The sequence below is a fragment of the Gopherus evgoodei genome, chromosome 20 (genome assembly GCF_007399415.2).
Source record: "Gopherus evgoodei ecotype Sinaloan lineage chromosome 20, rGopEvg1_v1.p, whole genome shotgun sequence".
Classification (NCBI taxonomy): Eukaryota; Metazoa; Chordata; order Testudines; family Testudinidae; genus Gopherus; species Gopherus evgoodei.
Window position 1 is genome coordinate 10,315,814 of NC_044341.1, and position 22,634 is coordinate 10,338,447.

Here is a 22,634-nt window from a genome sequence, read left to right on the forward strand (position 1 = left end):
AGCAGGGCCATGGATTGGGTTTCCCACTGAGATTCACATAGACATCAAAGCTTTTCTCCCTCCAGCTGGGAGGAGAGCACACTGACCAGCCATACCTCCTCCCATCCCTAGGCTGGCCAATAGCCACCTCACCTCTCTGGGAGGTGGCACCTGCTAGCTCTTTTTAGCCAATGAGAAAGGAATCCTTCCCCCCAGCCTCCACGTGTGCTGCTGAGGAGGGTGGGGGGTTTAAAATCCCAGAAAGGTCTCCACCCCCTCCCCAGTGAGTCCCAATGACAAGCAGGTCTGGGCCTGATGCTAGGTGCTGGGCTCCAGGGCTTTGCTAGGGGATTCCCAGGGTGAGGCAGAGGGGAAGCCAGACACCATGAGCACAGTCCCCAGCCACCAGTGGCTGGACCACGTCTTCAGCGCGGTGGAGAGTGAGCTGGAAATGGGCCCCGAGACAGAGGATGCCTCGGAGAGGGAGATCAGGGTGGTGCTGGAGGAGAAAGCGCTGTGGATGAACTTTAAGGAGCTCACCAATGAGATGATAGTCACCAAAACTGGCCGGTGAGTGCAAAGAATTCTCTCTTTCTCTCCTCTGCGCTGCCCGGAGGTACCCTCACCTTCCGCCCCTCTAGCTACCTCCCATAAGTATCCTTAAGATGCCCAGCACCAGTGCCTCCAGGCCCCAGAGACATATATTTACCCAACTGATCCGCCAGGACCCCATTCTCCTTCTTGCCCCATTGATGCTGCTCTTTGCAGCAGGGTGCTCACGCTTTGTCTCCAGGAAGGCGCCACTGGCTGTTTTGTGGCTCTGAGCTCCTTGTGGCATGATCACTAGACATGGGGGGCTGGGAGGGAAGGCCTCTCTTCCCCCACATTAGGAGGTAGGGGCCAAGGTCTAGGAAACATCTTATTTTAAATCCTTAGGGTTTTAGTGGAGCTGCACAGCTACATTTGTCTGATATGTGCAAATTCCCCATCAGGGGCTTAAGCTTTACCTGGGCTGTAAATAGCACAGTCTTTGCGCTGGCCCTCTGCACAAGGCTGAACTTCCCCTGGGGTATACAGAGAGCTGCCGCAGAGGTGACTCTGATGGTTTCCATTGCTGGGGCAGTTATGTAGTTGGGCGACAAGGACTACGAATTTACAAACTGGGGTGTTCCCCCCCACCCCCAAGAATGATCGAGGCAAACAATAACAGTCTGATCACTGATCTGATGGGAGGTGAATTTAAAAAGTGTCATTAGTTTCCCCTCCCTGTTACGGGAATGGGAGCGACTGGTCTGTTCTTGTCGAAAAGAAAGAAAACGGACAGCAAACAGATCAGTTTATATTAAAATGAAAAAGAAGGTGCAGCCCCTACTTAAACCTTCCTGGTAACTGCTGTTACTTTTAGCATCCCCGGCCTTTCCAGGCCATTTGTACCAATTCACCCAGACATTGGCCCTAGCAACACAGCAAGGTTCACTCTGCCAGGGGCCGAGACGGGGTTTACTCTTTCCTGCGGAGATGGGCCTAACCTTTGTCACCCACAAGTACTCGTATTGTGCTGTAGCCCTGTCTGCATAGGCAAGACCCAATCACGTTCTAGCACAGGCAGGCAGGCCTGCTGGAACACTGACATGGCACGCGAGTTACTGGGGAGACAGGTTCAAAGGCTCCAGCTACCCTGCCTCTCATTCACATCCTGACACCCGGAGAAGCTTGGCCACTGCTCGGGGTCACAAGGAGCAGGCTGTGCTCCATGCAGCCACACTCCAGGGAGCAAGACAGTAGGGATGCCTACGGCATGCCAGTGATTAGGAACCACTGAAATGCCACTGTGGGGAGAAGCTCTGTGATACAGGGGAAGGGTTAAGAACTACACTTGTTAAGATGGTGGGAGAGAGACCAGCGCTGTAATTAAACCTGCGGCAGAAGTGAGTTTGCAACCTAATCGTCTCCTCCTCCTATCTCCCGCCTAGGAGAATGTTCCCAGTGCTGAAGGTCGGCATCTCGGGCTTGGACCCCAATTCCATGTACTCTATCCTCCTGGACTTTGTGGCTGCAGATGGGAACCGCTGGAAGTATGTCAACGGGGAGTGGATTCCTGGTGGCAAGCCTGAGCCTCAGAGCCTGAGCTGTGTCTACATCCATCCCAAATCCCCCAATTTTGGGGCTCACTGGATGAAAGCCACCGTCACCTTCAGCAAAGTCAAGCTCTCCAACAAGATGAATGGAGGGGGGCAGGTAACGCTGGAAGGGGGTCACAGGAGGGTGGGGGGGGGCAAGGGGGATAGCTGATCTTACAGCCATCTGGAGAGCCCTAAGATACCTGCCCAAGACAAGAAGTGAAGTTTCTATTTCCCTTATGCCATGGAAAGTATTGGTAATGCTGGACTTTCAGTGAGTGGCCCAAAGATGCCACTAGTTTGCCCTGAGCAAATACATGCTCAAATAGCCCCCTGAGCGCAGTGCAGGGGCCTAGATTAGAGAGTAGCCATGTGGTTACACCGAGGTGATCATGGCCCCATCATATCACATTATGCATGCACCTGCAGGACAGAGTGGAAGAGACACTGCAGGCATGCGGTGCATGTCTCTGGCCTGCATACTGACTGCTTTTCTGGCACACTGAAAGATCAGGTCCTCCGATGATGAAGCTGAGCCTGAAGGCCACTGTGTAGCGTGTTTGTTCTGTCCCACAGATCATGCTGAACTCCCTCCACAAGTACGAGCCCCGCGTCCACATCGTGAAGGTTGGGGGGCCTCAAAAAGCGATCAGCAGCTTTGCTTTCCCGGAGACCCAGTTTATTGCCGTCACTGCCTATCAGAACGAGGAGGTATGTTGGATGACTATGTCCTGCAGATAAGAGTGCGCTCGGGGTTTTTATCATGAAAGGCACAGTCCTAGAGATCAGAGGCACGTGGACCACTTCCCCGGCAACCGTACTGTGGTCACCTCTGAGATATGAAGAACATAACCAACTGGAACCCTTCCAATACTTTTCAGCACAATGCACTGTTTTGTTTCAGTGCCCCGTTCTGTTCCCACCATCATCCATCTCCAAGGGCATGCCTCCTCCCTTGGGCAGATCCAAAACACTGCACGTCCCTTGGAATCCACTTTCCTTTATAGGACATATATCATAAAGTGACTCCCCCAGCCCTTCATTCCTCTCCCCCAGCCACGCAAAGACCTGGTTCACAGAGCATCTGTTTGTCTCTTACGCTCACACGCTGCTTCCCCAAGCCAATGGGAGCATTCTCCCTGATGTCCATGGCAACAGGGACAATCCCACGACATAGAGAACAATCCCTTACACCTGGGAGCTCGGAGCAAGTGAAATGTTAAACTTAGGCCTGGACACTGCTGGAAACGAAGGCATTTTAGGTCTCTGCTCCTGAAAGCCAGCTCTGGAAACATCATCCGCATCTTGGGAGAGGCTGGAAAGCTCACACCTTGTGCAGTCACAGCTGAAGTCCACATAAGAATTAGAGCCAAATCCAGCCCTGATTTACCACCCCTTATTTCAGTGGTATTCCCTGGGATGTAATGGCTGGGTGGAATTTGGTTCTTAATGTGATGCCCTGCTTTGCCTTCCCTGGGAAAAAAAAATGCTGCTTCTCTTCTGTTTTTAGTGTAAAATGGCCAGTGAGGCAGGGTTGTCTAATGGGTAGAGCCTGGAGCAAGAAATCTGAGCATTCTAATCCCAGCTCTGACACTGGTTCACTTGGCAAGTCGACTCCTCTGTGTGTTTCAGCATCCCCACTTGTAAAACCAGAACAGCTCTGAATCTCGAGGGGAAGAGGGCTATTTTGTTAGCAGCTTCAATATGAGAAGCCCTTAGAGAAATGCTTATTAACAAATAAAAACCACTAGCAGGCATGCACCATTCATGAGCAGCCATATAAACGAACATGTAAAGAAGAGGGAGGAAAGTTAGAAAGATTCCCATTTCATGCTTCCAAGGAGTGAAGACAAGTGGATTTTAGGAATTGATGAGAAGCACCTTGAAACAACAACAAAAGGGTCAAATTCTATCCTGTTACACAAATGTAGAGTCATTGTAATTTGCTTAACGTCAGTGGAGTTAATTGCAATTTGATACCAGTGTAGGATTTGGCAGGATGGGGAGGGGTGTTGGAGAGATGAAGAGGGGTCAGGAGTGGCTGAAGGTTTATATTTAAGAAAGCTGAACTGCAGCCGTCGTCTGTCATTTCAGATCACTGCCTTGAAAATTAAACACAATCCCTTTGCAAAAGCCTTCCTGGATGCCAAGGAGAGGTGAGTGCTGGCTGAGTGAGACTGAGGCCACCTTGCCTGAATCATTAGCAGTGCTTTGCCCTTCTTGGGCTCCTTTCATCTAAGTGTGTTCATAAATGGGAATGACTTAAGCTTCACAACACCCTTATGAGCAACTGTCCCCATTTTACAGATGGGAAAACTGAAGCACAGGAAAAAAACTCAATCAAGGCCACACCAGTACCTCAGTGGCAGAGCCCAGAGGTCCCACCTCACTTCTCCGCTCTAACCACCCTGCCCTCTCCCCCTAAAGCAGCTGGGAGTCAGGATGGCAACTGGAGGTTGGGGCACTACTATAAAGGGACCCTGTAAATGAACTCGATTTAATGAATGCCTGACATCGGTTATTAACTGGAGACTTTATTCCCTCCCTGCATTCTCCATGTAGGTGCGACTCCAAAGACGTTCTCGACCCCAGCAATGAAGCTCATCAGGCTGGCTATTCACAGCGTGAGACTTCCTCTTTTCTGACTGGTCTCTGGGACACTAGGACATGAACACACGAAAGGCCCAATCCCGAAGAGCATTGAGGCCTAGATCCCCCCAAGTGTATTTAGATTCCTAACTCATTTCAATAGATGTTAAGAGTCTAAAAACCTTTGAGGAGCAGGGCCTGAGTGCCCCAACTACCCCTGGAGTCAGTGGGTGCTCAGGACACTCTCAGGACCAGACCGTACCAGCGTTTACAACACTTTCAAACTGGACTCTCTCGGGTTCCTTAGCCCCTCACTGCTGTACTGGAAACAGGTTTAGGCGGGGCTGCAGAGTCCATGGTTTGTATGATCTGCAAATGAAACCAATAGATGTGAAATTCTCTCAGGCTCAAATACCCAATGTTGGCCTATAACAGGTATCTGATTTGGGGTCTGTCTCTCGCAACAAGCCCAAAAGTCAGAGACCTATCATTTAAAATAATGCCAGCGTCATTCCTTTCCTGGACATTTTGGAGACTGTGGGTAGCATATTCAAAAGAGCGAAATGACCTTGGCTCCCAAGTCCAATTGAAAACCAATTAGACGCAGGCTACTGCATGACTTAGGAACTTCTGAAAATGCTCCCCTCGGTTCCATGGTTCTGTATGTTTGACACTGCTCATTTCCAGCCCAGCTCTGTGCCATGCCTTTGGACAGATCTGACAGGGTAGCTGCCTAAGGAGCCTTGAGTTACCTTTAACTATTTTTCTTTCATAGTTGGGGGTTGGTTTCTGCCAGGCACCAGCTCTTGCTGTTCCTCTCCTGCCCAGTCTTCGTTCTCAGGCAGTCCTGGCCTCTCGTCTGGCCACAGCTCATACTGCAAGACACACTCCAGCCTGCGGAACCCAAGGGCCTCACCTTATCCGAGCCCATACAGCCAGATCAACGCCTCACCAAGTAAGGACACCCCAGCCACATTCATTTTCCCGACTCTGGACTGGCCCAGGGCTTGGGCTGCCTGTAAAGTTCGCTGCAGAGACTCAATGCAGAGAACGGGGGAGGGGGAAGAGAAGTGTCCTTTAAATGGATGGAACATATTATTAAGTTGTTCCTTTAGGGTCAGGTTTTCAGAGATGCTGAGCCACAACAGCTCTAACTGACTTCAGCTGCAGTTGTGGGTGCTGAGCACCCACTGGAGATCAGACAGTCATTGCCCAACAGAGGCATCACCACAGCTGCCTTCCCTCTTGGATCCCCTCGGGGGAGAAAGGCCCATCTCCATTGGTGAGAGTAAGCACCCAGGCCTGCTCCTCTCTGGGTAAGGCAGGGCCTGCTGCATGGAGTCCTGTCCAGTGCGGGTGTCAAACAATGCCAAACAGAATCAGACTGCTATGCTCCACCCAGAGACGGATGGAGTTCAGTACTGGGGGAAGTCTTTCTGTATAGAATTTGTAAAGGGCTTAGACAAAAATCTCTCTTTTAATCTCTGTCTATGGTACTTATCTAGCATCTATTACTGTAGCAGATGAGCACCCCACAATATTTAGTGTCTTTATTTTCCCAACTCCCTGTGAGATAAGGAAGTGCAATTAGCCCCAGTTTATAGATGGCGAAGTGAGGGACACATGGGCTAAGTGACATGCCAAAGGTCACACAGGAAGTCTGTGGCAGAGCAAGGAATTTAACCCAAGTCTCCTGAGTTCCAGGCTAGTGCTCTAACCGCTAGCCTATCCTGCCTCTCTTTATTAATGTAAGTTGTAACTATTATTGTGTCTCACCGTTTGCTCTACATCCAAACAATCTATTTTTGCTTTAGTTAATTATGTAGATAACTCCATTGGCCTCTCCCTGGTGTCTGCCCCTGACAGCTGGCCTGGCCTGTCTCTCTCCAGTTCTACGGGGGTTCTACCCAGCACTGCCTCTCCCACAAGGTATGGCACAGATGCAGATACTTTCTTCAATGGAGGGAGAGTGCTTTTATTCCTAGACTAAAGAATGAAGGGAGCTAAGTGGGGTTAATGTCCAGTGGTAACTGGTCTAGGAGCTGGTTTCACAGCCAGATTTTAACCACATGGAGGGAGGAACATGGTGTCTTAGTTTAGTCCTTAACTGAGGGTTACATGTATCGGGACACTCAGCACATTGTCCTCTCTAGATGTTTAGGGTTAGAATGAGCCTGATAGCTCAGAGCTGAGGATCTTTGGCAGTGTCTGGGGGATGGCAGTGACTGAGGGAGGCAGGTACTCAGCAGATATCGGCTGAGGTTTACTGATAGGTGGAAGAGGGCTCATGACTTGAGCAGCATGAAGTGGTGCAGGTAGAGGGGGTAGCAATGCAGAAATTGGGGGTGCTGAATCAAGCAGGGCTGTGTCTGCAGGGGTAGGTTTGTGCAGCATTTAGGGGAGTGAGCATCAGGTGAACAGAGACTCAAGAAAGCAGGTAGGTTGCAAGCTAAGCTCTCAGCCTGTTCCTAGGGAGCTAAAATTTTTTTCTCCCCACCTAGAATTTGCCTTGCAGGGAAGGACAAAGGCAGGAGGTGAGCTCCCTGCTCTCCACTGCCAAAGACGTGAGGAGAGAGTTTTGCAGGAGGGGCACCCTCCACCCTGAAGGGCCTAGTTAAAATGTGTAGTGTGGATGGACCCGACCCAGGTTATATCTGTGCCATCAGCCCTAGGCATGTCTCCAGAGGGGTTAGACGACCTAGTTACAACACAGCTATGTTCTGCCCACGTTGCAAATTTTAACCAGTCTCCTGTCAAGACTGTGATGCAGTTACAGATGGGCTGTAAGTACACTCACAAGCCTTCTAGTCCCATTCCATTTCCTCAAAGCTGAGTGACTTTGTGCACGGAGAAGTGCATCAGAATAAGGCCGTCAAGGAGAGGAAAGGCCAGCTGCACTCCTGGGGGTGAGTGAGATACGCCAGGATGGTAACTCTCTTTTCACTTTACAGTCAATATTCCAGCCTGTGGTCCCCCACCAGCAACTCGATCAGTCCCGCTACTCAGTCCAGCTCCAACCCCCAGTTCCTGAGAGGCTCTTACAGCAGCTTGGCCTCTGCTATCCCAGCCCCCTCCACATCCTCAGTCTATGACAATGCCTTGGCAGAGGTGCCCTCGAGTGACTGTCAGTACGACTCTGCTATTTCCTGTCTGGCATCCACTTGGGCAACAGTCACTCAGACTTACTGATGCTGAGAAGTTGCCCTCGTCCATCTTCAAAAATTACTGGAAAGAAGCCGGCAGAGGGCAAGGAAAGGGGCAGCTGAACAATGGTGTGAACCTCTCTGCTCTCACAGCGTGTAGCTGATTGCATAGTCCTACAAGATAAGAACTTTTCTCAGAACCTCCATCATTGTTTAAAGGCTATGACAGAATATGGAAGGCGGACTCTTCCTGAGCAAGCAGAGGATGATACAGGTGGTAATCTGTGCTCCGCAGCACCAGGGCATATCTCCAAGGAGAGAATTAGCTTTACCCCCCTAGTTTGGAAAGCGAAGAAGAAAGATGCAACCTGTCTGACTCTCAGGATGGTGGAGCAAACGAGCACTGTCTTGTCGAGCGCATGTCCCAGCATAGCATGCTGGCTGGCTGGACCTTGTTATCACTTGCACACAGGAGACCCAAACAAGGGCAGTAAGATCTGCAAACGTGTGTGCCATGATCTTGAAAAGTGGTGTATTATTTATAGAGTTTTGTTGTAAATAAACCTTTCTGACAACTAAGTGTTGTTTGCCTTTTGCTGAAGACTGAAACCCTCCGAGTTCTTACCGATGTAAGTGCTGATAAGGGGGTTTGGAGCAGGTATAAGAAACTTTGGAATAGGACATACGGCTTAACTTCCTGCCTTCTTGCTCCTCCCTTAGGGAAGCTAATCTTGGATACCAAGACTATGCTTCTTCCAAATCAAGCAACCGACCGCATGCTGTTCCCCAAACCCTCTACTAATTACAGGGCAAACCTCAAACTTTAACAGAGACCCTCATCCTCACCATATGCAGCCATGGGCGTATTGTGACTGATCATAACAGCCCCTCCCTCTACAGATTCCTCTACCTCTGCTCTCAGAACTCCTCAAAATATTCATATGAGTCTGTTATTTAAATCCTTCCCAGATCCTACTGGAAAACCAAGTGGGAGAGAGGGTTGGGCCCGCAACAAAATAACATAATGCCATAAAATGCAGCGCTTAGAATGTACTCACTTCACCCTCCACTCCCTGCCTCTTCCCCCATGGTCACAGACCCAGAGCTACAGGTAATAAAGTGACTGGAATAAAAAGATATATTCATTAATAGTAAGAAATACTAGTCACCATTTTAGGGTGGGTCAAACTTTACTATGCCCCTTTGGAAAGGGGAAGGGAGAGAGAACACACTGTGCCTCAGTGAGATGTCATCCAACAACTATAATTTAAAAAAATAAAGAAAACCATCACTATATTTAATCACTTCCTAGAGAACGGATTAAAAATCCCAGCTGGATTCCAGGCTCTCACTTCAGGTCAATGGAGCATTTCAAGACTGAAAGCTCTCTACACTAGCTAACTGCTAAACACACCCAGACCACCTCTGCTTTAGAGATCTCTCCTAACTGAAAATGAATCAGGGAAGAAGGAATGAGGCTTTGGCTCCTGGGTGTTCCAAGAGTGCAGCTATTTCACACATTGGTGTTAGCAGAAGGTTAGCCCGAGTCATTTGTCGACAAATATCTAACCTGAAGGTATGTGGCAAAGGGAGGTTGCGGGAAAGAGGTGGAGGACCAGGAGGAATTTGCTGCTTCTGATTCAAGAAGTGACTAACAATTGGGAGTTGGGGAGTCCTGCAGATAGATCAGCTCTGCTCCATAAGATGAGACTTTCAGAGCCACAGAAGCTTGCCATTCGTTTAACTCACATTCCAGAAATAACTACTGTCCTTTACCCCACATGATCTCTTTGTTAACAAGAGCCATGATCCAAAACATAACCCTTCCCTGCTTCTGGGAACTCCCAGATACACAACCATGCAGGATGTACAAATACTGTGGGTGTAAACCCACTTATATCACCAACTTTTCTACCACCTCAGTGTAAGGCTCTCCATTTCCAGCTCCATTTCAACGCCACTGAGCAGAGAGGAACAGTTATCAACAGGAACGGAATTGGTCCCACTGCATTTCTACACCTTGCATTTCATTTTTCTTCTTCACCTATGTTGAGTCTGTCACCTAATATGTGGGTATCAGCAGGTACATTGGGGCATCCAACAGGCCATACTTGCACTCAGATGCAGACAGCAACATTTCCCTGTGGGTTCTTCAGTGGCACAATTGTCCCCTTACATCGTAATATCAACACTTACAGCTACTGTTTAACTAAGAAGCAATAATTCAAAGAGGTACAATTTGATTACTCTGTCTGACTCACCTAGTTCATGAACAGGAGAGGCCTCATTACTACTTTTGTAGGGGTCTGTTACCATCCACGGTGGTCTGCTGCCTTGTGTTTGCTGATCAGGCAATTGCTATCTTCTCTCCTCTATGATCTCTGTGAGGTCGCATAATGAGGAAATTCTGATACCCAAGTGAGACACTGCTTTCATCTGGCTATGCTCCTTCCATCTCCCCCGCCCCCCTGGGTCCTAAACCCTCCTAGCACAGGGACAGAATTTCCACACTACACTTGGTTTTAAGGCTCTGAAGTGACAAGATAGCACAGAGAGCAACTTCTACCATTAGCCAGAATGAAATGGAGAGAAAGTGGGAAGTAAAATAGTAAAGAAAGGTACTTCCAGCTATCAAAGTGTCTTCCGATTAGAGAAACTGAAAAGGTTAAAATTTAGAGGGGCTTAGAAATGGATTTCTTGACCTATCACTAAGAATCATTTACTTTTCACTACTGATATGGTTTTTTGCATTTCTCTCTGCCTGGAAAAAGAAAAGGGACTACTCAGTTTCACACACTGCATTCTCCTGCTCTAGTATAGTGCTGCAATGGCAAACACGACAGGTGACCTAACAATGCCCTCTTAAAGTACCACATTCCTCCAAGCTGTAAAATTCACATTTAAGATTGAACACATTCCAAACACCCTGTCAAGCGACTGTACAGCTAACAGAAGAGCAGGTAAGTTTATACCACACATGGATTACAATAACCACATGCAACAGGGGGAGTCAAGGAGGGAGTTTCAATCTAAATACATGATTAGACAGCACTTCAATCTATGCACAGGTTTCAGAGTAGCAGACGTGTTAGTCTGTATCCGCAAAAAGAACAGGAGTCCTTGTGGCACCTTAGAGACTGACAAATTTATTTGAGCATAAGCTGGGCTGTAGCCCACGAAAGTTTAGGCTCAAATAAATGTTAGTCTCTAAGGTGGCACAAGTACTCCTAATCTATATACATAATCACTGAAATGTAGCTACCATGGTGGTAGAGAATACCATCAGCAGGCACAGCACCCACTGCTTAATGCAGGCAAGACCCTACTCTTATAAAAAGTGCCATGAAAACTTAGAACATACAGAGCAGACAGATCTTTGGTTTTTCATTTCTAAACTAGTGGTCTTCATGACTTGATTGATATAAGGCAACCCAACTCTGTGTGTGTGTGTGTGTGTGTGTGTGTGTGTGTGTGTGTGTGTGTGTGTGTGTGTGTGTGTGTGTGTGTGTGTGTGTGTGTGTGTGTGTGTGTGTGTGTGTGTGTGTGTGTGTGTGTGTGATGTGCATCCCCATTCCGTCACCAACAAGCAACACAGTAGAAAGTTTCCTTCTCTGAGTCACGGCCACAATACCGTAAGATGTAGGAAAATGCAGATCTCACTCTTCTACTGTGAGTCTTTAGTACCACTCATGTTTATATTCCCTACTAACCGTTAGTCCACAACTGAGGAGGGTATAGGGGAAGAGAGGAAAACTCTCTTGCTAAATTCTAGAGCAAGAAGCAATTATATTATTCTTTACAATCTTTCAGCCGAAAAGGGATGGAAAACTTGGTCTGAGCACAGGACTGGGAGCCAGGAACTGCTGAACATTAAAATTTTGTCTCTGCCGCTTAAGCCCTCTGTGGTTTTGATTAAGTCTCTTAACTTTTTGATGTCTCTGTTTTGCCCTCTGTAAATCATTATGAAACCGTAAAAAAATTATTTATGAGCCTCACCAGGGTGCTGTTTGGATTAATATATTTGTAAATTGCTTTGAATATTACAAGCTAATTGCCAGGTATGATCAGTTTAAAAACCCAACATGTACCTGTCTCAAGCAGCCTCCCTCAGGGCAGACTCAGATCATTAGATGCCATTCTAGCAGAGATAGGTGTGTTTACACCAGCAGTTAACTAGCCTCATAATTGTCTCTCACTATCTAACGATGCAAACAGCAACTAGAAGCAGAATTACTCAGGGTTCACCCAGGGAAGTAATGGACACACTTTTGCTTGGGATGTTTAAAACTTGAGTGGGTAAAGCACTGGACAATCAATTGTAGAGAGCAATCCCACAAAGACGGAGGAATATAGCAAAGGAAGGATATAGTAAAGGACCTAGTAGAGACAAGGAAAGACCTAACTTCTGTGGTTTGCTACAACCTTTGTGGAGCTACATTCTTCTGCTGGACCACACAGGCTTTTCCCCAGTCCTAAGCCTACGAACACTCCTGTTAATACAGTTTGGGCAAAGCTTTCAGGAGCTCACAACAGGACGTTGGCAGTGTTTCATCATGCAGGGCAGAGAGACAGAATTTGTTCACTAGAAGAGAGTGTGCAAGAAGTGACCTCCTTTCCTCCATTCCATCCCGAGTAGATACTTGTTCTGCTTCCAGGTAGGTCACAGAAGGAAACAGAGACCAGAGTGATTTTAACAGAAACATGTGACAGCATCTGCAATAAGGAACCTATTCACGGCTCTTCTTGTCCCTCATCCTTTGCAGCACTGTTGCATTTTATTTTATTTACTCCACTTCAGCGGAGTTCGTAGCAAACTCAGAAGTACAGGGTGAAACTAAGGAGCGGAGAAGTGTTTTTGTAAAGAAAGAGCTGATAATTAAAAACAAACAAACAAACAAAAAACCCTCACACCTCTCCCCCCTCCCAGGGATGAATGGACAGGTGGTTGGCTCTCCAAGGAGTGCATAATCCTCACTGTGAGAATGCACTAAGGTCCCATTCAATGCATGGAGAACTCATACCACAAGAAGGAGCTCCATTCATTCACTGCAATAAATGCTGATTTGTCTTTCACTTGAGACATGGCCTTGGTCATGGTGGTGAGGGATGAGACTTGGCAATAGTGGGCGCCCACATCTTGTCTGCTCTACAAAGAGGTTATTTTCTTCTGCTGCTGATATCCTGGATCAGGTGAAGATTTTCTCTGGTTCCTTTAAAGAGATCTTGAATTTGGCCTGCACTCAACTATGGAGGTCCTGATCTCATTGTCACCCAGAAAAATATAGCTCATACGCAGCAGGATCCAGATGCTGGACTGCATTCATACAAAGAGGGAACCTAACAGCTGGACTTCTGCCCAGGAAGTACCAGGTCCGAGTCACACTACACAGAAGATCCCTCCTGATGGGAAGAGATGAGACGCATTTAAAACAGGAAGGGAGCTCCTTCTACTACGAGCCTCCTGAAAGATACAGGAGCACTATATTTCCATTGCTTCTTGTTCCACGGTTTTCTCCTGAGGCTGCACATACTTCTCCTGGACTGCAAGTGTGCTGATCACCCAGGAATCAAGGAAAACAAGGCAGCAAGAAAGGCTGGTGTTCAAAGCACCCTATGAGACAGAGGAGCTCTAACCTTCTCATCTGAGAATAGACTCCAACATTAGCCTGAAAGCTAACATGGGAACTAGTAGCATTGGTAAGAAGATGCAACATTCAAATGCATTTGTAGTTCCTGCTGATCCAAACAGGCTCCAAACAAAGTGGCATTAATTCAAATTAATTAATGTACACTCTGTGAAAGGAACAAGCCCAGTGAGCATGAATTACAGAGATGTAGTCAATGACAGCCCATCAATTAAGATCCCAATTAGTGCCAAATGTGGTTGTGCTGGGTTTGATGTGGACACTTGTCCAATAGGATTGGAGTTGAGACCTAACAACTTCTTGTAACATGTGCCATTAAACAGCACCAGATAATGGTACTACTAACTTGGCCTGAATTCAGACCTTGAGATGACAGGCCTATACGAAATCCCCAGAGCAACAAATCTGAGTTCAAGACTCCATACAAGAGAGAAGAGCAGTTGAAAGGATACGATGTGAAGTGGAAATCAGCTCCCACTGCTGCAGACATCAGGGCTTCAAGGCTTCTCTGCTCCAAGTCTCCGAAGGAGTAGCCATTGGCTTTGTCCACTGCCTGCATCACCCGTCGCATACTCTCCTTGTCCTGGGAAGAGTGACACATAGTGGGGGTGAAAATGAGAAGCAGCAGATTTAACAGAGCATTAAGAAGAAAAAACTGCCAAGCAGCCTGAGCTAGCAGGGGTTGGTGCAATGCCATAGCCGGACGCTCAGCCTAGGGAGAGAAGAGGGAAAGCCTCAGAATTCTCCCTGGAAAGTGATTTCTTTCTTATGAAGAAATGAGATCTGTGTGCAGCTCCCAACATCAGCGAATGAGAGATTCAGGGCTTCTGAGGGCGAGAGAGAGAGAGATGGGGGAGATTGCAGCAGCTGTGTTGTCTATTCTTTCACTTGAGGAACAGCATACGAGGGCTCAGAATTCCAGCCCTTGGGTACTGGCTCAACTCACATAACAGCCAAAATGCCAATATGAACTAATGAACTGTTATTTTAATAGCCTCCAAATGCATAACAGATGTTTCACAGAAAAAACATAACAGACAGATCCCTGCAGCAAAGGGCTTACAATATCACGGATGGACTTGGCCATCTTTTACGAGAACCTGGCCTAAATAAGGCAGTTGCTCTGGACCTACGTTGAAATAAAATCTCCATTTCCCCTGAAGAAACCAGTGATCTATGGGAAGCGATTTAGTGGCTAGAGCAGAGCACTATATGTCAGCAACTCCTGAATTCCAGTCAGAATGATGACTCCCTCCTGCGCAAGTAACCTAACCTTGCCTCAGCATCCCAACCTCTAAAATGCACTGAATGACCCTTACCCTGACCTACATCACAGAGCCTGAGGATTAATGTGTGAGGATTAATGGGCGGAAAACACTTTAAAGAAAGTAACGTGCTGTATCATAGACATCAGAGGAGAAAAAAGACATGCCAATCTTGGGACCTGAAGAACTGTCTCCCTTCCAGTACAAAACTATTCTCTATAATTAGGGATTTGTTCAGGCCAGTTTTAAAAGTCCAAGTAATGAGGCTTCCACCACTGTTACAGGAAGCATCCTACACAGCCTTCCACACCCCAGTCAGGAGGGTTTTGCTGCAAAGCAGTGCGATCTGGAGGAATGAGTACAGGATTGAGGGTCAAGAGGTCCCGAGATGCAGACTGGGCTTTGCCACTGACTTGCTGTGTGGCACTGGGCAAGGTACTTCCCCTCTCCAGGTCCAACCCTATGCGCCCAAATAAGTCAATGGGAGTTTTTCCATGGACTTCAATGAGAGTTGGATTAGGTCCTCAGTGCTTCAGTTTCTCAGTCTGTCCATAAGATAGGGATAACGATACCTACAAATTTAACCTATAAGTGGTGCTGGCTGATATCAATGCCTGCAAAGTGCTTTCAACAGGTGAAATGCTATATAAATAATTCCTCTCTCTCCTGCTCCCTTCAAATATTTGTATCTTCCCCTATTGTCACTTAAACAACTCTAGTACAAAAGATTAACTCCTTTTAATCCTTCTTTCTAAAATTATTCCTCCTGTCTAATTATTTTTGTTGCTCTTCGCTTGCTGCAAATTTATCTGCATATGTCAGGTGACGCAGTGCCCAGCAAAGAATGCATAACTCCAGATATAGTTACAAGACAACTGTGTAGAGCGGGGATCCTTAATTCCCTGCTCCATGATGCAATGAAAAGCTAAACTGCATTAGGTTTATTTTTGCTGCCACATTGCATTTATAAATTGAGGCCTGATTTGCTCTCCATTCTCACCCCTGTGTGTCTCTCAGTATTACGGCCTCCTGGCTTTCTCCATACTACTGAATATCTGATATTTTGGATTCCCTCCCCACCCTGATATATTAGCTATATTTTTCTAGGAGGAGACTATTTTTTTAATTTTCTACTCAAGTTTTCACTCTCTGTACCTCCCTTCTGTATTTCTCTGTCCTGACCAGGGTTTGCAATTCCTTTACGTTTAGTACCATTTGAGCTTCATTAGTCTCCCAAAACCCTCTTCTAGACCATTATCAAAGGCACTAAATAAACGTGGACTTAATAGCTATACCTGCATGGGTAATACAGGGTTGGTTTTTTTTAATACGAGAGCCATATAAATATGCTTATTCAAGGCTACAGAACTCAAGCAGTGAAATTACTGTTCTACTTGACACAGCCAAAGCCTGGAAAAAAACAACACAGGCAGTGACATCAGATTTTATTGTCACAGTGCTCACTGGGAGAATGGGGCTCCCTTTAGAAGCCCACAAACTTAATCTAGGCAGTTAATGAATCCGAAAGCTACCTGCAAAACGCTTCTTGTCATTTCCAATCCACCCACACCTCAAGCTGGGTTACCTGGACATTGAGTGGAACAAAGGAGACCAGGCTGTAGTCCTCAATCACCTCCACCAACTTCTCATTAAGGCGACGGTAGTTCTTGAAGAATGGATCAATGGCTAAATGGTCTACTAGGTAAGAGAGATCCAGAACCTCAGTGTAATAATCCAGGTTGAAGGCTGCAAGGAAAGACAAGAGAAGCAACTTCAGGACCAGCTTCCACAGTCTGCATTTTTCCTATGGGTTTGGAGGTGGGGGGTCCTGGCCCACCCCTTTCTTTGCCATCTGAACATGCTCTGTGACAACATTAACTCTTCTGTGTGGTTAGTAGGACAAGCTCCCTCTTCAAAGGCTCCAATGCCACCCTACCATCAAAGGAGAATACGCAACAAAGCCTGGTAAACAGCATGTCTCTGCCCCCATAGAGGGTTGAGTCACTCAGCTCCCCAGCAATCCCACTGGCTCAAGAGGCTCCAGCACTGAGAGTTTCCCCAACAGCTACAATAGGACAATTTTGTGTAGCGTCTCACACAAACTATATCCCAGTTTGCTTTTAGAGTCAAATACAAAGTGACATGGAGCAGGGAAGGAATGAGATGAGAAGATGCAGCTTCAGAGATTTAAAGCGAGATGGAGCGAGGCTGTTCCAGATGGCAGGGGCTGGAAAGGGGAGAGCAGATGAATCTAATCACATCTAGAATGATGGCAGGTGCCACTACCTCCACACTCCTCAGCAAATAAGTTACTGCAACAGGGACTCCTTCAGATTCGCACCCATCCGCCAATGTACAATGAACACCCCCACCTTACACATCACTGCTGAATTTGGCCCACTGAGTTTAAGTTGGTTTAAAATATATGTTAAAGGTGCAAGCTACACCAGCTTAGACTCACTTCAGCTCACTGAATTTGGCCCCGAGAGTGGCGAGGCTGTGTGAAATGGCAGAGAGAGGAAGCTGACGATTGGATGGAACAGAAAAGGCAGATGAAAGCACAGACAGGTCTAGGGTGCTGCCAGTGAATGGAGCCTATGGCCACTTCAGGATCTCCTTTTTCTTAACAAATGGCTTTGAAAGCACTTATGAGAGTACTCATGCACACAGCTAACTGCACAGGCCAGAATATTTCACCAAGAACTCAGGGAGATGTTAGACACTTTTCCTCTTCATCATCCCCAAGTTGCTGATTATCACGTTAGTTTCTCTCTGGTAAGAGTCAGCTTCACAACATTTCCCTTCTACCTTCTGCTCCTTTGCAGGGTCCACTCCTTTTCCTTCCACCCAGACCCCCTTCCCAAAGGCTCTTACCCAGCTTGCCATACTGTTCTATCAGGTCCATCTTAGAGAGGACGTTGACATGGGGCAATTCCACATGCAGCATGGTTGAGAGGGAGGTGCAAAGAACTGAAATGAACTTTCCAGGGTCTGTGCAGTAGTGAGAATCCACCAAATGAACTGCAGCCAACTGCAGAATAGAAACGAGAGAGAAATAGTGAAAAATCAGAGGCAGGGCAATGCAAATATGCAGAAGTCACTAAGGCAAATCCGTGACACAGGAGAAAGATAAAGGCATCCAGCCTCCAGCGGTTCTAATCAGAAAAACACATCAGTCAACTTCTCCCTAGATGTTTCACATACTTATTTGTATACTTCTGATCACTAAGCATGATCACTATATAGTATATTGACCAAACAAAGAGTCAGGAGACCTGGATTGTTTTCCCACCTTTGTCACTGATTTGCTGAATGCCCTTGTGAAAATCATTTTGCTATGACTCAGTTTCCTCATCTGTACAATGGGGATAATGATATTGACCCACTTTTATAAAACACTTTGGTATCTATGGATGAAAAAATGTTATAGACGAGCCAAACTTTCACCAACAAGAGAGACTATTAAAGTTGCAACTCTTCTTCCACTTCAGCCTCCTCTATTCACTCACTTGCTTAGAATTGCTTTCCTTTGGGGATGAAACTTTCCATGCTTGGTCTCAGCCCAAAGGTGATGGAAGTCCGTGTTAAATCCAGTTTTGAGTTACTGGACTATATACAATTTTTCCGCCTTTCCCATAGAAATATTCACCCCCAAATAACTCAATAACAAAGTGCTATTAGAACATCAGTGTGGTTCGTAAAATTGTTAATAAATTTATAAACAATTTGATTAATCATTAATCATACATATGAAAGAGATTGGTTTAGGATTTTAGTTATGTTACTACCTGTCATACTATGAAACTGCACAAATGTACAGCTCCGTATTACAGAGTTCAACTGTGTCAACAGCTATATTTTTTCCTGTATTTATAGAGTACTGAAGTTGCAGAACTGAACAAGAACGCAACTACGCAACTCTATAGTGATTTTTCTTTTTTCAAAAAGAATAAAAATTAAATACAAAGAACTATGTGATGTTGCATTCACATTTATTTATTCGAGCACACACACAAATGCAAAAGTTAAGATTCTAAATAAGGTTCTCAAGTAAAATTCCTTATCTTCCTTGATTATCCTGTATACATTAATGATCTAGCCAGTAATCCAAATATGATATATATATAATGTGAGCAAGCTAGTTGTATTATGGAAACCTTCACTTGTGCATTTGCTGGCTTATGTGTTTCAATGTACAAGAATGCTGCATTAATGTAAATGTTTGCAAACACATTAAAATACAATTTGCACAATTTTTGTTAACTGAATGAGATCTGAGTTACACATCTTGAAAGACCATTTGAATTTCTTGGGCTAGAATCCTACAGGTCCCTAATAATTTGGCATACATTCCTCCCTATCCCAAGCTACAATGTTCACTGGGTTAAAATGTGTAAACTTTGCTCTACTCTCGTTGTCTTTCTACAAAGGACTGGGAGGGAAGAACCCTGGATTCTATTCTTTTGACTTACTGGGTGGCCTTGGGCAAGTCCTCTTTGTGCCTTGTTCCCCATAGAATACTTCCCTACCTTTGTAAAATGCCTTGATATACTTGCTGAATGGACCAATACACAGCGAAAGCATATAATTAATTATTACAGTCCACAGATTCATAAGGCCTGTCTGCAAGACATAACACTTTTAAACATGATTCAGCAAACACGCGAGAGCTACAGGTTCTGCACCATCTTATTATTATTCATAAAACCAAAAACATACCCTGAAGTTCCACTTAGCTAACTGTGCAAAGACATTTTTCAATGCGCCATGGTGGGTGCAGAGTTCTACCTGCCCTGGGCAGTCAAACAAAAAGTAATGACCCTTGAGTTTAGCCAGCTTTTCCTGCAGCCAGTCAAAATTGGTTTCCAGGTACTCCATGCAATAGATCAAACCGCCATTGGGCCCCAGCTTCAGATTATCCATCACATCAGCCAGGGTGATCAGCTCTGAGATGTCCACAGCACACTGATAGGGAGTCCCTTCATTGGCTGGGTCCAAATTCACCACAGCCACCTTCCGCCCAATCCTGGACATGAATTCCTGCATGCCAAAGCAGTAAGTGGTCTTCCCCGAGCCAGGTGGCCCAATCACTGCCTGGCCAAAGGCCAGGGAGGACATATGGTTTTCTGACATTTCAGCTCATTTCTTTCTCATCCTAGAAAGAGAAAGGAAAAGGTTAAGACGGTGCCTTTTATTCATTTTTATATCATGCGTTGAAAACTGAAGTTGCCAAGTAATTCTCAGACCTGGGGGGGCCTATCATGTGAAACCCCGCTTCCACTTCCTGAGCGAGATGGAGGGACCATGCCAAGACAGGGGAGTAAACCTAATTTTATCCTTCCTGTCTGGACCGTCTCCAGTCCCTTCCAGGCAGTGGAGTAGACAATATCTCAGCCTGTCCACAGGTCCAAACCAGCTGCAGAAAATAACCACAACACACAGGGCTACGCCACTAAGGGGAGATTCAGATTCTTGCTGACAAGATGTTGAGTGCCTTTGAAGTTCTTTCAGCCTGGCTAGGGCTGTTACTTTCAGACACACCCATTACGGTCACCCTTGCAATACGACAGGGATTCCTGCACCTGGATATTCAGAGGAAATTATTTTTCCACTGGATGAAGATGGCTTCTGGTTGACGTTAAAATTCACTGGTCAATCTCATTTTGGGACACACAGTCAAGTCAGTGTAGAGGGTTCTCAAGCTAGTAAAAATACACTGCTACCTCGATATAATGCCATCCAATATAACACAAATTTGGATATAAGGCAGTAAAGCAGCGCTCCGGAGGGGCGGGGCTATGCACTCGGGTAGATCAAAGCAAGTTCAATATAACACGGTTTCACCTATAATGCGGTAAGATTTTTTGGCTCCCAAGAACAGCGTTATATCAAGGTAGAGGTGTATTAATATAAAACCCAAGAGAAAAATCCCTGGGCAGAAAGCTTAGAAACAACAGGAAGCACATTTATTTAAGGCCCTGGAGCCTGTAACATTACAGCCAGGTTCAGCTTTCTGGGGTCACTGATGAGAGCATGGCTGGGAAGGAGGTCTAGGGGACAACGGAGAGGGAGGAGAGACAGGGGTGGTGAGGCCAGGAGGAAGCAGGTGGGTTAGGGAGGTTTGGCCCCTGGGGAGGGAACCTGAAGGAGGTTAGACCGTTGGCGGGAGAGAGTGAGGGACATTATGGGAGATCTGGAGAGGCTTAGAGAGAAGAGGGTCTGGGGAAGGCTGGACAGGGGGTTGGATGGCCGAAAGGAGCAGATGCCCAGTGGTCCAATAGGGTTAAAACCAGTGCATAAAGTAGTCTGAAAAAAGTGTGTGGGGGGGGGGGGGGAGGGTGTCTCTCATAACCCCTGGCCAAGCAAATCTTCATTCATTTGAAACAGACAATTCTCCATCTTTGACATGATCACATGCAATGTTCACCACATTAAGCTATTTATCCCTATTTATTCTGACTGTTTATGAATGAAACAACTAAGCCTCCTACACATTATTCAAATTAAATATACCCTGTGAACGTGGGGTCTGGGGGTACAGTGGGGTTGAGGGATCTCTGGGGGTTCAGTGGGGTTGCGGGGGTGCAGTGGCCACCAGTGGGGTGGGGGTTTCTCTGGGATTAGGGGGGTTCAGTGGGGCTGGGGGGGTCTCTGGGGGTTCAGTGGGGTTGGGGGGTGCAGTGGCCACCAGTGGGGTGGGGGTCTCTGTGGGACTGGGGGGGTCTCTGGGATCGGGGGGGGTGCAGTGGGGTTGGGGGTCTCTGGAGGTTCAGTGGGGTTGGGGGGTCTCTGCGGTTGGGTGGTGCAGTGGGGTTGGGGGTCTCTGGCGGTTCAGTGGGGTTGGGGGGGTCTCTGGAGGTTAGGGGGTGCAGTGGCCGCCAGTGGGGTTTGGGGTCTCTGGCGGTTCAGCAGGGTTGGGGGGGTCTCTGGAGGTTGGGGGGTGCAGTGGCCACCAGTGGGGTTGGGGGGTCTCTGCGGTTGGGGGGTGCAGTGGGGTTGGGGGGTTTCTGGGGGTTCAGTGGGGTTGGGGGTCTCTGCGGTTGGGGGGTGCAGTGGGGTTGGGGGGTTTCTGGGGGTTCAGTGGGGTTGGGGGGTCTCTCTGCGGTTGGGGGGTGCAGTGGGGTTGGGGGGTTTCTGGGGGTTCAGTGGGGTTGGGGGTCTCTGCGGTTGGGGGGTGCAGTGGGGTTGGGGGGTTTCTGGGGGTTCAGTGGGGTTGGGGGGTCTCTGCGGTTGGGGGTGCAGTGGGGTTGGGGGGTTTCTGGGGGTTCAGTGGGGTTGGGGGGTCTCTCTGCGGTTGGGGGTGCAGTGGGGTTGGGGGTCGCTGAGGGGCCCGTCCCGGGGGAGTTGCCTGCCCGCCCCCGGCTCCCGCCCTGTCCCTGAGGCAAGGGGGGGGCAGCGCTGCCCCCGCCCCGCCCGGCCCCGTGCGAGCAACAGACGAGCGGAGCCCGCGACCCCCCGCCCCGAGCAGCCTCACCTCCGCGGCTCCGCCCGGACCCTCCCTCGTTCCCCTCCCCCCACTTCCGGCCCGTGCCCAGCTACTCGGGCCCGGCTGGCTGCGCGGAAGCGGGCGGGAAGGTTCCGGGACCCGCAGTTTTAGAGCCACGTCCTCGTTATAACGTAATGAATATTCATAAGGCGCTGCCCTCCCCCCGCCCGACAGGGCTGAGCTAGGAGATCAGCGCCCCCTGGCGGCCACGGCAGGCAAAGGAAGCAGATAGGGCAGCGGTTCTGTTTGGTACTGGTGACCCCTTTCGCACAGCAAGCCTCTGAGTGCGACTTCCCTGAGAAATGAAACACCTTTAACCCCATTAGACATGTGGAGGCAAAGTGGGGCTTGGGGTGGAGGCTGACAGCTCATGGCCCCCCATGTAATAGCCTCATGACCCCTTGAGG

General features: G+C 47.6%; 2 protein-coding genes across 3 annotated transcripts; one reads left to right on the forward strand and one right to left on the reverse strand.

Annotated features, from left to right (window-relative positions):
• Positions 1 to 323: 323 nt before the first annotated feature.
• On the forward strand, positions 324 to 10,954 carry LOC115637599 (T-box transcription factor T-A-like). Its single transcript, XM_030539024.1, has 8 exons — positions 324 to 549; positions 1,953 to 2,217; positions 2,676 to 2,810; positions 4,194 to 4,255; positions 4,662 to 4,723; positions 5,464 to 5,643; positions 6,503 to 6,617; positions 7,640 to 10,954. Exons 1-8 carry the CDS (start codon positions 365 to 367, stop codon positions 7,875 to 7,877), a joined length of 1,242 nt encoding a protein of 413 aa, XP_030394884.1. The 5' UTR covers positions 324 to 364; the 3' UTR covers positions 7,878 to 10,954.
• A 1,630-nt stretch (positions 10,955 to 12,584) lies between these two features.
• GPN2 (GPN-loop GTPase 2) lies at positions 12,585 to 22,293 on the reverse strand. Of its 2 annotated transcripts, none has more exons than XM_030539022.1 (6): positions 22,216 to 22,293; positions 19,461 to 19,896; positions 17,616 to 17,772; positions 16,327 to 16,487; positions 13,929 to 14,059; positions 12,585 to 13,383 (listed from the first exon to the last, which is right to left on the reverse strand). In XM_030539022.1, exons 2-6 carry the CDS (start codon positions 19,872 to 19,874, stop codon positions 13,311 to 13,313), a joined length of 936 nt encoding a protein of 311 aa, XP_030394882.1. In that variant the 5' UTR covers positions 19,875 to 19,896; positions 22,216 to 22,293; the 3' UTR covers positions 12,585 to 13,310. The 2 variants fall into 2 exon arrangements, with proteins under 2 accessions (XP_030394882.1, XP_030394883.1); XM_030539023.1 differs by lacking the exon at positions 22,216 to 22,293 and adding an exon at positions 19,990 to 20,301 and having other exon boundaries at positions 19,461 to 19,900.
• Positions 22,294 to 22,634: the final 341 nt, after the last annotated feature.

Excerpts from the sequence above, each read along its gene's own strand:
- LOC115637599 (XM_030539024.1), top strand. The coding sequence starts at position 365 with ATGAGCACAGTCCCCAGCCACCAGTGGCTGGACCACGTCTTCAGCGCG. Across the intron at positions 4,256-4,661 it reads TTCCTGGATGCCAAGGAGAG|GTGCGACTCCAAAGACGTTC; the intron begins GTGAGTGCTGGC and ends TTCTCCATGTAG. Across the intron at positions 5,644-6,502 it reads CCAGATCAACGCCTCACCAA|TTAATTATGTAGATAACTCC; the intron begins GTAAGGACACCC and ends TTTTTGCTTTAG.
- GPN2 (XM_030539022.1), bottom strand. The coding sequence starts at position 19,874 with ATGTCAGAAAACCATATGTCCTCCCTGGCCTTTGGCCAGGCAGTGATT. Across the intron at positions 16,488-17,615 it reads AGAACAGTATGGCAAGCTGG|CCTTCAACCTGGATTATTAC; the intron begins GTAAGAGCCTTT and ends CTTTCCTTGCAG. Across the intron at positions 14,060-16,326 it reads TTGTTCCACTCAATGTCCAG|GACAAGGAGAGTATGCGACG; the intron begins GTAACCCAGCTT and ends CACTCTTCCCAG.